Raw genomic sequence first — 13,513 nt, 5'->3', positions numbered from 1 at the left:
AATGCGAATGACGGACAGCACCTCTCACAGCTGTGGATGGATGGATCCATAGGTCCACGAAAGCTGGTCCTTGTCACCACACACATCAATAACATGGATCCCAGCTCCAGCCAACAAACATCACACACTCAACAGAAGCAATCAACGGCTGAATAGTACAAATATCTTGTCGACACCTTCTCATCTCTCTGCTAGAGCCTCTGTTCGACGTATGCCTTCTGCTCAAGGCATTGCAATCTTTCGCTAAACCCCAACAAAACTCTGCCATATAAAAACAACAGCTAGTCCTTTTCCCTGTCCATAAACGCCCCATAGGTATCCCGTCTTTGACTGAACGACGCCCACCGCAGTCCCATGCCAGAGACCATTCAAAGCGGCGCCCCCATATGCTCATATAACAAATGAGAATCGTTGCTCAACCCCAACTGCTCCCTTCCTCGCTCTCCGTCTACCCCAAGTGCTCAATCTCCTCGTTCTTCCTCGTCACCCACTGATAAAACTTGAGTGCCTGCATGCCGCTTGATCGAGAACTTCCCGTCAACGAGTTCGTCTCAAACGTGAACCGCTGTTCCAACGACGCGCCGTCTTCGGTCTTGAGCACAAGCCGAACTGCTTCCTTTGTGTGCTGTGCTGCCTTGACCTTTTGTGCATCCACCGTCGCCGCGAAGCCGTCCTTCGCATTGCCTCGCGCAACCCCGCGTGCCTCGTCCTCGATGTGGAAGTGCAGCATATTCTCTCCTCCGCCAACCCACCTCCTGTTGCCCTCCGAGAAAGACGCCACGTCGATCGAGAGACCGCCCAGCTCCTTCTTACCACCCAACACGGGCGATGCCGCCGCACTACGGTCGACAAGAGGAGACCGGATGGATGCCGGTGTGATGCGAGGCGACTCTGATGCCCGTACCGCCCGCCATCGGTCGTCCAGGTTCTTCGTCAAAAGCCTCGGAGTGCTGTTGCCAGACGCAGTCCCGCCGTTCACAACAATGCTGTTCCCATTTACCGCCGTCGGCTGCGGAGTCGTTGGCTTATCGTCGAGAGCACTGATGCTCATTCGTGGGTCGGATCGGCGTTGCGTGCTTTCAACACTGACACTTCTGGATGCCTCCGTCGGCGAAGGCTGCTTGCTACCCTCTCTCCCCTGCCCGTTGACTGATAGTTGCGGGCTGGCCTGGACTTCAATGCTCAGGTCCCTCCGAGGCTCCGGTTGAGAAGACTTGTCGGCCGGCTGCTGGCTTGGCTGCACCTGACCCGACGGCTTGGGTGGCAATGGGTGCCTCAAAGGTGCCGACTGCTTGGCCACAGTGGCTGCCCCTCCTGCTTCCGAGGGCAGAGGTCGCCGTGGTTCCGCCGGCGTAGAGGTGTTCGTCGGAGTCGGCTGTCCCTTGGCCTTGTCCGAGACGGTGCTGTTGAGAAGGTTGGCAACCTGCAGTTTCGGGCTGACCTTGGGGAATTCCTTCTCCAAGCTGGGCGACTTCGACGCGCCGCTCCTTTCTCCATTATTGTTGGCTGTATTAGCGGGAACCGAAAGAGACTTCTCGCGCCGGTTGTCATGCGAGCTTTCACCATCTCTTTGCGCGACCCGGCCTGCTGTCACCTTTGGGTCCTCGAGCATGTTGCGCTTTTCGGAGAGCTTGCTCTGTGCCATCTCGGCCAGTTGTCTCGCGGAAATGGCATCGACCATCGACGTGTCATTCTCCGCCCCCTTCGAGACCCCGTCAGGCTTCGGGGTCGCAGGTGTGCCGAGAGCAACCTGCGGGATATCTCGGGAGTTGCTGGAGACATTGTTGGGCGTTGTGGTTTCCTTGTCCTCGGCGATCACTCGGCTCTTAGACGGTGTGCCTTGCACTTCGGCCGTGTCTGTGTCCTTGTCCGCATCTACCGGATCCTTCTTTGCTGAAGAGCGTGTTCCGGCCGCTGCTCCAGTTCGGTGTAATCCCATGCTCTCGCTCAGTCGCGACGTCGGACGCACCTCTTGAGTGCTCCGTCTGAGGGGCTGGGGCGTCGCGGGTTCCGCATCTGCCATTTCGTCGTCGGAGTCGTTGCGGCCTTTCTTGGTATCGACATAGTCCTCGTCCCCAGAGTCGTCAAGCTTCGGAGGGTTGTCGCCAAAGTCGTACATGTCCACGTCTTGCGAGGCAGAGTCCGATTCTGATTCTGGTGACCGCACCTTCGCAGACGTATTCGGATCCGCGGGACTCTGCGACTGTAAGGCCAGTTGCCTCGCACGCATCTCCTCCCATGAGTTGAAGCCGCGTAAAGAGGCATAAAGCTTTCGTGCCCGGCTCTCGTTCGAGTTGGGATTCGTGTTCCTGTTCGGGTCATCCAGTAGGAAAGGTCGAAGGTACCTAGCGCTCAGCCATCCAAGGCGGTTTTCCCCGTTATTCTCAAACCACATGACCGGTGCCTGTCGAGCTAGTACGTTTGGCTCTCCATCTCTGTACCCCTCAGCCCAGCCAGCGATACCCTCCGCATCGAATATGTAGCATGCTGGCCTCATTTGCTTGTCCGTGTAGAGTTTCAAATCGCAGAACTTCATATCGTGCCAGCCACATCGCGCGAGATCTTTCCAGCCGAGGACCATGACCGGATACATCTTCCTATCTGCCGGCCAGATAGCCCAGTATAGCTCCCCAGCCTCAAAATCCGTGATAAAGTCTGTGAACTCCTCCTTCGGGTTCTGTCGAAGGACAGCTTGACCTCGCGGGCTAGGATCCGGCGAAGCACCGAGCATATCGTGGTTGGATTGACGCTTGCCGCCGGATTTGGGGCCATGCAGCTGGTTAAGAGGCTTGTATCCATTCTCGAAGGCTTTGTGCACAAAGTCGTTGTTCAGCTTGGCAAGCTCCTCAGTGCAGTCCACGACGTGGAAACCGATCGTTCGGATAGCCAGTCTGTGTTCCTTCTTTTGGTGTCCGTGGGAAGCTCCGTGAAGATGCTTCGCCGCAGCAGCAAGCGCATTCTGCTTGAAGTGAACACCGTGTTCGTCGCACCTACGTTTATCTGGTCAGACGCAGTTTTAATCTTCGACGAGTTTTTGTTTTTATCAACTTACTTCAGAATGTAGAAGATGTCCTCGAACTTAACGATCGTGTGCTTGAACTCGGCCTTGCCATCTTGGTAGATTTCGTTGAAGGTGATAGTTTTAGGTGCCATGGACTGAGGGGTCCCTGTCCGGGGACGCTTCGGATCCATTTCCTGGTAAGAAGAAATCTCACCAGCATCCGACTTACGCTTGAGTTGTCGGTGGGGATCCGCCTGGAGCTGCCTGGCAAATTCGTCTTGTCGTCCCGGAGAGAGATGAATGCCATTGCCAACTCGGACCATTGTAGGTCTGTCTTCACGAGGATGTTGCATCTGCTGGTGAATTGGAGGGATCGGCACACGTGCACCTCGACCAGCCTCAGCCGGATGGCTCATCAGACGAGGGCTACCAGCACCGCCTAGGCCATGGCTCGAAACCGGGTTTTGCATAGGGCCGGACATTCCACTGCCGAGGATAGGTGCTCTGCCGTTTGAGGGAAGAGTCCGGGGAGCAGTCTCTGCTGCTTTGGTCACAACTCCTGGACGGTTCTGCTGGTACATATTTGCCTGCATGTGAGGAGGGGCGTGATGCGATGGAAGCTGACCGTACGCTTGCCATTGCTGGTGGTTCTGTTGCGTTGGCATTGGGGCGGAACTGATGTTGCTTGACGCCTGGCCGTTGGGTCTTGGCGGCACAGCCTGGGTAGCCTGAGTTTGTAGCTGAACCTGAGCAGGGGTCGGTGTACGATTTGCCGCTGCAGAGGAGGCCACAGTTGGCGGCGCGTGAGCCACACTTCTTGACATTGATGATGTCGGCAGCGGGAACGTCAAGTGATGCTGGCGGAACAATTCCTTCTCCTGCGCCTCCAAGCTCTTGACGGAGCGTTCGTACTCCCGGTCACACTCAGCAAGGCGGCGATTCTTGATCTCCGCCTGGTAGAGATGAAAAAGATCGAGAACTGGCCGCGGCAGATTCTGCTGTTCTATGAAACGCGCCTGCTCCTCCAAATCACGGCAGCTATTTTGCGACTCGCGGGTGAAATTGGCCTTGATGTCCTCCTTCTCAGCTTCGAAGCGTCGTTTGTAGGCTTCCAAAGTTGTGAACCAGGTTGTTCGTTCCTGGTCCAGATTTGCCTGTCGGCTATGGCTTTGGGCCGCGGCCACGGCAGTACCTTGACTCGCCATCTCGGGGGTGATGGAAATAACCATGGATGGTGAGAGACGATTTTTGATTAAGCAGAATTGCTTCTGCTGATTTTCTTGTTGGAGTTAAGGGGCTGACTCAGAATCGTCAAGCCATGCCGCAATTCCCAAGTTGCCCGATCTACAAACCTGCAACCTCGTTAGCAGCCATGTAAATACTGTGTACACTTTGACAGTGCCAAAGAGATCAAACCAGGGGAAACGTACCGCTTACTTGGTGGTGGTCGCGATGAAATCCCGCTTTGTTCACAATCAGCACACTTCGGCTTTTGTTTTCAAAGCGCGTGGCAAATAGGCAGCCAGGACAACGGCAAACTTGGCAAACTTGTAAATTGTCCGATGCCGACAAACAGACGCGTCAGAAGAATCCGTCCGATTACTGATCCCGGCCGATGATGCTGCGATTAGACGACCGAAAGTACACTTCAAGTTTGGAATCTGGCTCCGGTGTGAATTGACAAGCGCTGCGCTCAAGGATTCCTTGAGAGAAGATTAGACCAGAACTGGAGATAAAATGGTCAAGAGGCCGAGGAAAAGAAATCGCCGAGAGAGGTGGAAGTGGGCGGTGATGAGATGCCGTCCAGAGTCGTTGGTAATAAGGTGACGCTGATGGGTCCGGAAGGAACTTTTGACCAGAAAAAGGAAAGCGGCTAGCGGATGGCGTCTGCCTGTTGATGATGGATGACTGCTGCGTCGTTAGTCTAGTCCCAGGCAGACGCAGCTGAGAAGTGGATGTGGGCAGTCGTGGATGGTCGAAAATAGAAGTTGTGTCAGGGAACAAACGTGTTTGTTGGGTGTGTGAGTGGTGAAGGAGGAGAGGGAAAAAAAGAAGAAGAGCCGCCGTGGTGGGTAACAAAGGGCGACGATGTTCACGCAAGGTAAAGGCCCAGAGGAGAATGGAAAGAAGAAGCTGGGTGCCAGGGTACCAGGGGTGGTCAATTAAACCATTGTTTCGGGAAAGAATGCTCTAGTCCGAAGGGCAGCAGCGACTTCCAGCAGGCGAGGAAGGCGAGGAAAGTGGCTTCACGTGAGGAAGGCAAGTGTGGATTCCAAGGAAGGCAGGGCGAGGTAGGTGCATGAGGGAAAGAGACGGTGATGGCAGGAAGGAATGCGAGTTGGGTAAGGTAAAGGTAAAAAGGAACGGAAGAGGATCCGGTAAGGTAAGGAAAGTGGGCACCTGCTATCGTAAAGAGAGAGAAGAGATGCAACAGACGCATACGTACCTTTGTTTTTGCTGTGGCCTACACGATGAGGCAGGACGAGTGAGATGATGTGGATTGTGGGAGTTGCTGGAAGGGGAAAGGGAAGGAAAAGGAGGGAAAGGAAGGACGTGTTGTGATGGGTTCAGGGGCAGTCCGCAATGTACCTAAGTAGGGACAGAATGTATGGAATACGGGAGAGGTGAGGTTGGTAGTAGTAGGTAAGGTATGGAAGGTATGGAATGGAAATTGCTAAGGAAGGAAGGACAAAATAAAATAAGAGGGTGCCGAAACAGGTAAGTACGGGTAGGTAAGGTAAGGTGAGGTAAGGTAGGTAGGTAGGCAATGCAATTCCGTGTGCTTCCCTTCAATCAAAAAGGCAGAAGAGAAGAAACCGCAGGCACACTCACACATGCACAAGTAAGGTACTACAACCACGTTCTGGACAGGCAGTAGGGGAAAGTGCTTCATTTGGTGGCTACAAGACTAGAGACTCGGCTGGGCCATGTTGGTTTATCAGCGGCCTATTGCTGCATTCCTTACGCCGCCCGGTCCAAGTCCAGTACGGATACACTGCCTCTATTGGGGAGGGGAGGTACCTGCCTCTAGAAAAGATACCTCGCCAGCAAAGTACCTTCCTTGCCTGCCTGCTGAAGGAGCTCCGCAAGAAAAGAAATACAAATGGAAAGAATAAAAAAAAAAGGGTACGTACATGCCACCGGCTGACACTACTAATTAACTCCGAGCCTGAAGACGACACTGGCCAGTGGCACACACTTTGACACTGCTCCTCCTCTCAGAGCACTGAGCAGACTGGATACGCCCACCGGAAGGCTACGTATCGGGGACATTGGACATTTGTTGGACACTTGCCAGAAGACATCAGACATTAGACATCAGACATTGGGCAGTGCCTTTTGTATCAGGGCTACAATCCCCTCAAGATGGGCGCCTCGGTCTCCGTTTCCACCCACCGGCTCACTGCGCCGACGGTTTCCCGATTACCCGACAGGAGAGACACGCCTTCATTATCATCACCACATAATCCCCATTCCGCACCCTCACCCTTTTCGAGTAAACCTTTCCTGACGCTAAAATTGCATATCATCCTCGTGGCTCCCCGGCTCCACCTCGGCCGACCACTTCGGACTCAGAAACGAGCAAGGGATAAAGATGGGATGGGAGACGCATCATGGATTCGGCAGCAGCGAGCACTCAGGCACTGCACTCACTCACACTGCACTGCGTCCTGAAGCCAACCATGGCATGCCATGGCATGGCACTTGAACCATGGAGCAATCCGCTTCCCGGCATCCCAACAACACCCACGCATCCACGCCGCGCCCTGCCCAGACGCCCTTTACGCCCTGCCTCTGCGCCTCCATCCAATCTACCTACGGATACACTACTTACCTTACCTAACCTGTCAGTCATGACATGCTCACTGCGAGCTGTCGCATTTCTCGGCATCGCGCACAAAGTGCACTCACTGCGTGCGCCAGCAGAAACAGAAACAGAAACCGAGCCGAATATGACGAATATCCTGACCATTGATTGTCGCCAGTGGCATGGACCGAGACCCCCGTCCCGACTCCTTATCTCAGGTCAAGTCTCAGTCTCACTCACCACGCATGCCCATAATCCCACCATATGTCCCCTCTCGTTACGCCGCCCTATTTACACCAAGCCTCAGCACTAACGCCTACCGATACGGTTCGCCTGTTCGGTTCTTGGTATGACAGGACAGATCGACCATCATACGCTTGCCGCGCATGTACGGATACCTCCTTTTGCTATTCTCAGACAACACGGGTAGCCTATCCATCATGCGCCCCTCACCATGACATGCCGCATTATCGCGGAACGGAACCATAAGTGCGGTCTCGTCGTATCCCATCCGAGAGAGGAGACTTGGATGTGTGCCTGGGCCACCGCGCCCACCGGCCGCTTTCCTAGCTAGCACTCCCAGAGACCCAGAGACCCAGGCAGTAGGGTCCTCATGCCCAAGAACATGCTCGCAAACAAGAAAGGATACTTATCCGAGAGGTATCTCGTAGAGCGCCGGGTACCTCCCCCTCCCCCCTGTCACCACATCCAAGGACTCCTCCCCGACGCACTTTAAAGGTAGGGCACGGGTATATCGTACAGTCATACAGCACCAGCTTAACCCTGTGATTGGCCACTTGAATTCCCAGTGTTTGCACTTCTGGCAATTTTCGCCCGTGTCCCACGCGATTCATCAACCAACCCCCTGCCCAAACTATTTCCCCCCTTCCTCCGTAATGGCAACTGGACAGGAACTCTCTCACACATTGCCCTTCTGCTACAGTGGCTGTAGCGTAGCGTTGCCTATGTAGCCTTTTGGGCCTTGGCTCAGCGTAGCGCCGCAGGGACGGCCACATAACACCACCACTCACCAGCTCTGTGCTTGTCATTGTATCATTTGCCATGAGTCTAGCAAGCAGATCGGCATCTTGTTCTCTACCGAAAAACACCATTGCGATCCCCAATCGCATCTCCGCCTCACCTCACCTATTTGCGCCCAGCCAAGCCCAGCCCAGCCCACCAGGATGTCGAATCCGCGTACTCGGTCGGCGCACACTAGTTTTTCTCTGTCAGTATGTGTACACTTCGTACTAGCCCCCCTTTCACCCATGTCACAGATTGAAAATCATAGACGCCGTCCCGTCACCTCCCACTCACCCAACTTGAGCCTGAGCCCAGGTCTAACAGGGCCATCTTGACGCCGCGGACTGCAATTCCGACACGACGTGCAACTCAATCTTGCCTTCTTCCGCCCACCTCGCGTTCGTTCTTGACCCGTCACTGTTACGAATGGAGCTCAGACGGACGGAGTTATCCTGCATTCGGACTGACACAGTGACACTGACCCTCCCCCAAATCGCCCACTGCCCAGCAGCTCTGTTAATGAGACCAGGATGCAGATTGTACCTTAATTCACTACTGGCCCAATATCCCGCGGCTTAATCCCACATCATCCCCTCTACGGATACAGCTGTATGGCTAGTGGCTAATCGGTACTAATAGCCCTGCCTGGGAGACCCCTCTGCTCGCATCTGCCCCATTTCGCCGCCAACTGAAGAATGGAAAAAAAGTACTCGTAGCGCACAGCTGGGGCGGAGCAAGTTGGCGACGACTGATACAAGTGCTGGCCCCCCTTTGGCGTCGCACACACTTTCCGACATGCTCGCTCTCGGTGACCCATTCATCCAGCGCCGCAAACGCAAACGCCGACGACAGTGGGCAGACAGGAAAATTGAATGACAAACGCCCTACGGCCACAGATACACTTTCTCTGTGCTGGATCGTATTCCGGAAGAAGCAAGTCAGCCCACGGGGCGTCTAACCCCATTACAGTCATTGTACGCACCAATAAATCATCTAGCTACAGCAGAGATCACCAACCGGCGGCACAGCAGCACGGTCCAATCCCCAGGCGAAACTTTCTTCTTCTTGAATCTTCCTCTGTACTGATGTACATTATATGATGATCAGACTAATCAGAGTCATCTCATCAAACTGATCTGGAAACTCTCTGTCCGCGCAACGGTGCTTTTTCCCCCCTTTTACCAGTACTCCCCACGAGATGCGCGTGCAACTCTAACATACACACATACATGCATGCATACAGGCCCGCGGCGGACGGTCAGTCCGACAACCATCAAATCATCTTCAACCTTACTCGTGTGCTACGGCATCCGACGAAGCCCGGTGATACTGTTGCACCAAGAAAACACTAAGCCCGTTCTCGAAAGCGAGCCCGATAGGAATTTGACTCTAACTGATACTGTACGGGCCCAGAGTCACAGGCATTCCTCGCCTACAATACTTGGGAATGGGAAGCTTGGCCGCGAAATGACGCCATGGAGACCTTTGATTATCTAATATCATCGTCTTCCCAAACTCCTGATCGCAGGGGGGATGAGGGCAGAAAAAATCAAACAGTGAAAAAGAGATCCCGCCGGCCGGGCCACCCGAGCGCCGTGCATCACCGCGCGCAGAGACCACCACACCCACCTTGCCCCGAGAATTTTTAGCCGATGCCTCCCAGTTATTAGCAGGCAACTTGTCAAATGGCCCCTTCAATGTCGGTATCCCACAATACGGATCCAATCAGGGGTGAATGATTGCGAAACCGAACAACTCTGTAACTGACCCCAATGTCACCCGCGCCTGTTGGAATACCTACCTACTTACCGCAACAGCGAACATGGCTATTCTCTTCTCCGGCCACAGCCTGAATGATTCTGTCGTCGAAATTGCGAACGTTCGTGATACGGAACATGGTTTCTCGCGTTGCTTCAGTTGCCCATCTGTCAACCAACAACCTTTCGGTCTTGTTATCAAAGACCAGACCAATCATTTGGAATTCCTGCCCCCTACTCGCTTTCACTACAACACAGAGAGAGTATTACTGCGGCTCGCATGATTACCATCTTTGCATTTGCCATGCAGGCCAAGTCTTACGAGCACTATCCCCCTTTGGCGCCCAATCCCCGCCTGCCACGCATGTGATGAGTGCGTGCCACACCTTTGCGTCTAATATACGTGATCTGAAGTGTGTACTTTTGGACGCCATACGTATATATACCGCGTATTGCTTAGCTCGTTGGCGTAGCAAGCCTACCATTCGCCACCTTGTATCAAACGTGCATCGCGCCATTGAGACCAGTAGGCGCGCTATCGACTTGATTTGGTAAAAGTGAGTCACTAGCCTGTAATCGCTTTGTATGACATCTTCAATATTGGCATTGCTGCGGGTGTTCATGTAAGACGCCGAATCGTTTATAAGTTGCCGATATGCAGATGGCCGTGTAGCCTCAAATCTGTGAAGCAAGAAGCACAGGGTTTTAGAAAGCATACCAGTCTAGAATGACTTACGCAGTAGAATTCCTAATTATCACCAAGCCTACACATGTCACGGAAAGTTACTGCCTGGAACACGCCAAAAGATGCCAACTTGGCATGCGCCGGACTACGGACGCTCACGATGCGGAGTCCTCCGCACCGGCCGAACGATGGAATTTTCCACTTCACCGACGGAGCCCGCCCCCTGTCTCTCTTTTGTAGCGGCGTAGATCACTAAACCACCCCGGTTCTCTTAACCGCTCCATCTCGACCGTGGAGCCAACCGAATAGACGAGAAAGGAACTGTCCCCCCTCCCCATAATGCCAAGTTGTTCTTTTAACCCAGCGGTCAAGGGTTTCGTTGCGGTGCTCATGTCCGCTGCGACGGGCCCGTCGTTAACGACCGGGGAGATAGTCATCAACGCTCGTCAAGTATCAGGTAATCGTCGCTAATAGCTGAGTCAGAAGCGATCCTCCGTTCTGTCCAAGATAGGCAATTTGTTACCGCAGCCATCTGTTGCAACGAATAACAACGATGATATGCGATCATCTCGGACCGATACCGACACCCGAGAAACGTCGTTATTAACGACCCCCCCTACAACACTCAGCCTCGTTATCGCGTGGGCCACTCCAGCGTACGCTGGTCTGTACAGACAGAGTAATGTACGCGCTCATGTCCCATCTGCCGGCGGGATGCGGATAGCTTTAAAGCATTCTTTCCAAACTGGGGCATGGTTCCCCGTAAGGCAAGTTCCCTGATTCGTGCAGTTGAGACCGTGGTCCCAAACCTTGCTCGTGCCCTCGTGGATAGCTCCGTCCGGGGACTTAAGGGAACAATCTTTGGCCGCCTCTGTCCCAACATCGCGTAGCGACTAGCGCATACATTCGCAGGAGTCCTACAGTGTCGCAGCAAACCCCGCGGACGTGCCTGACTGGAGGATTTTGGCAGAATCGCGCACATAGCCCGTCGTCCCAAGTGTGCACATTCCCCCATGCCCCCAGATATGTATCACTAAACATCGTGCGCCTTTCCCTTCCCTGCGCGCGCGGCTCTGTATCTGTAACTACCGAGTAGAGAGGAAAAAGTCTGTTGCGGCCTGTCATCAAACAACGTCGGCAAAGTTTACTGTAGTGTAGTCTTTTAGAGTTATTTCCGCTCTTGCGCTGCGTAGGGCGTAACCGCCTACGCCGTGGGCTAGTCCGTCGACAAGCTCTTGCTCTCGGGCACGTCGCACTATTTATTCCTTCCGCGGATCGCATGGCAAATAGGCCCCGAGCACCGACATTGAGCGGACCAGTGTACCGCTGGTTTTCCCCGAGCGCCGACTTCTGCCAATCTCCCACCCGGCACATCAGTAACCGCGAGAGATTCTCCCTTGCGTGCGCCTGGGACAGGCTCGGGGACTTCCATTCTGGTATGATTCCCGAGGTTCAGGCTCAGTTTTATTCTGCGCTGTCTACGATGCTACGTGTTCTCTACGGGCAGAAAACTAATATGCTTATTTCTTCAAACACGTTATGCGCGCGCCGCCGACTTGGCCGCCAGTGAAAACTTCATCCACGGCATCGTAGAATGCAGTCAAGTCGGCATCTACCGATGGGTCCTTTTTGTATGCCTCTGCACGGTCATGCACGAAATCGGTCCAAATGTGCGACATGTCCACCCAGCTGACCACCTCCAATCCAGCCCTCTCCAGCTCAGCGATGTATTCCTTCTTGTCAGGCAGGTCGGGACAAGAAACAGACTCCCGGAGCACCTTCAAAGTCTTGTCATCCAGCGTCTGGCGCGCAAAGAAGTCTTCAATGTAGACCCTGCCGCCCGGCTTGAGCACATCATGCGCCTTGCCGAAGAGCGCCTCTCGCTCGGGAATGTGCAGGATACACAAGAAGGACACAATGTGGTCCACCGGCGCGCCCATCTTATCTGGAGAAAGCTCCAGAAAGTTACCATTGATGGACGTGGCACTCCCGCCGGCTCCAGACCTGACATTGATCGTCTGCGCAATCTCGTGAATGTCCCCCTGAAGTTCGATGCCACTGGTCTGCACGCCGTAGTGCCGGTAGAGGTACCTTCCCGTGCCTCCGAATCCGGATCCGATATCCAGCACCCGGTTCCCGGCCTTCAGACCGAGCTCTTTAACGGCGTTCTCGATGGCCGCGTCGCCAAGATAGTGCATGCAATCAAACCCCTTGGTGTCTTCCGCGTCCCAGACGTCCTTCTCCTTGAGACTCTCAAGCGTGCGGTGAACCCGGTTCAGCTTGTAGAGATTCATCTCCGGGACGTCGGAGGCTAGCTGTGCGGAGGGCGACATTGTGGTAGAGCGCGGGGGATGGTCCGCGTCGTTACAATTTCGGGGAGCTCGCTTTCGGCTTCCTCGCTCGGGAAGTTTAATAACCTTTAAAGGCGTAGGGAAGATAACCCTGGGCGGCAAGTTCAGTATTCGCCGTATTCGCCTGTTTTTGGGCTTTATTGGCAGGTACCGATACGATCAGACGCTGGCCTGGAACGCTCTTTTGGCTTTGGGTCGCTCAAAGTATTGTGTTTCGATGGTAGTAGCAAGTCTTGGTTGGGTGTTGTTCCTGGTAGCGTTTTACCCCTCTCGTACAAAGAGCACCACAGACGTCACGGTGTTCTCTCTAGGGATGCCGCAGTAGCACGTCCCTCTCCAACAATTAGAGTTTCATACTAGGAGAAGAGGGCTTCGACTAGGACAGGTGAGACGCGAGCCTTTATGAGTGCTGACGTAGTGTGACCTTATCGTAAGACAGTTGGGTTTTATTGGTTACAAGCTCGGTATCGCTTTGCATATGTATGTGTTATCGAGACATGGACTTAATCAACGCCACTCCAGTAGAGAGTGGTGATGCCGCGGCCCACTGACATGCAGCGTGCATAATTGTTGATCCTTCAAGTTTTGAGAATGGGGCAGACGAATTACTTTTCAGTTGCGTGATCGGCATTTCGACCGGTCGCGGGGTTCGGTAAGTTATGCCGGCTTGATCAATTCACGTCTTCGATATTGGCTTCCGGTACTCATTTCGAGTCGGTTCAATTGAATTCACGTCGAGACCCAATCTTGCCAATAAAACCATTAGGTTTGGTTCAGGCAATAATGCACATACTTGAGTTGAGATAGTGGCACGGAATATTGGATTATGTGACAGAGAGTAGGCCGGGTCTAGTAACAACAAGCCTTGTGCACAGTACGATGGATGTG

The 13,513-nt window shown here is 53.9% G+C and overlaps 2 protein-coding genes across 2 annotated transcripts; both read right to left on the bottom strand.

The window, feature by feature from the left end:
• Positions 1–448: 448 nt before the first annotated feature.
• On the bottom strand, positions 449–4,230 carry GCG54_00007314 (uncharacterized protein; the record flags this gene model as incomplete). The annotated part of the gene is made up of 2 exons (XM_045407296.1): positions 449–2,990; positions 3,053–4,230. 2 exons carry the CDS (start codon positions 4,228–4,230, stop codon positions 449–451), a joined length of 3,720 nt encoding a protein of 1,239 aa, XP_045266217.1.
• A 7,564-nt stretch (positions 4,231–11,794) lies between these two features.
• GCG54_00007313 (uncharacterized protein) lies at positions 11,795–12,607 on the bottom strand (the record flags this gene model as incomplete). The annotated part of the gene is made up of 1 exon (XM_045407295.1): positions 11,795–12,607. One exon carries the CDS (start codon positions 12,605–12,607, stop codon positions 11,795–11,797), a length of 813 nt encoding a protein of 270 aa, XP_045266216.1.
• Positions 12,608–13,513: the final 906 nt, after the last annotated feature.

This window comes from Colletotrichum gloeosporioides (genome assembly GCF_011800055.1).
Source record: "Colletotrichum gloeosporioides strain Lc1 chromosome Unknown consensus_32, whole genome shotgun sequence".
NCBI classification, from domain to species: Eukaryota; Fungi; Ascomycota; class Sordariomycetes; order Glomerellales; family Glomerellaceae; genus Colletotrichum; species Colletotrichum gloeosporioides.
The sequence above is the reverse complement of the archived record's forward strand: the minus strand, read 5'-3'. Positions and strand labels throughout refer to the sequence as shown.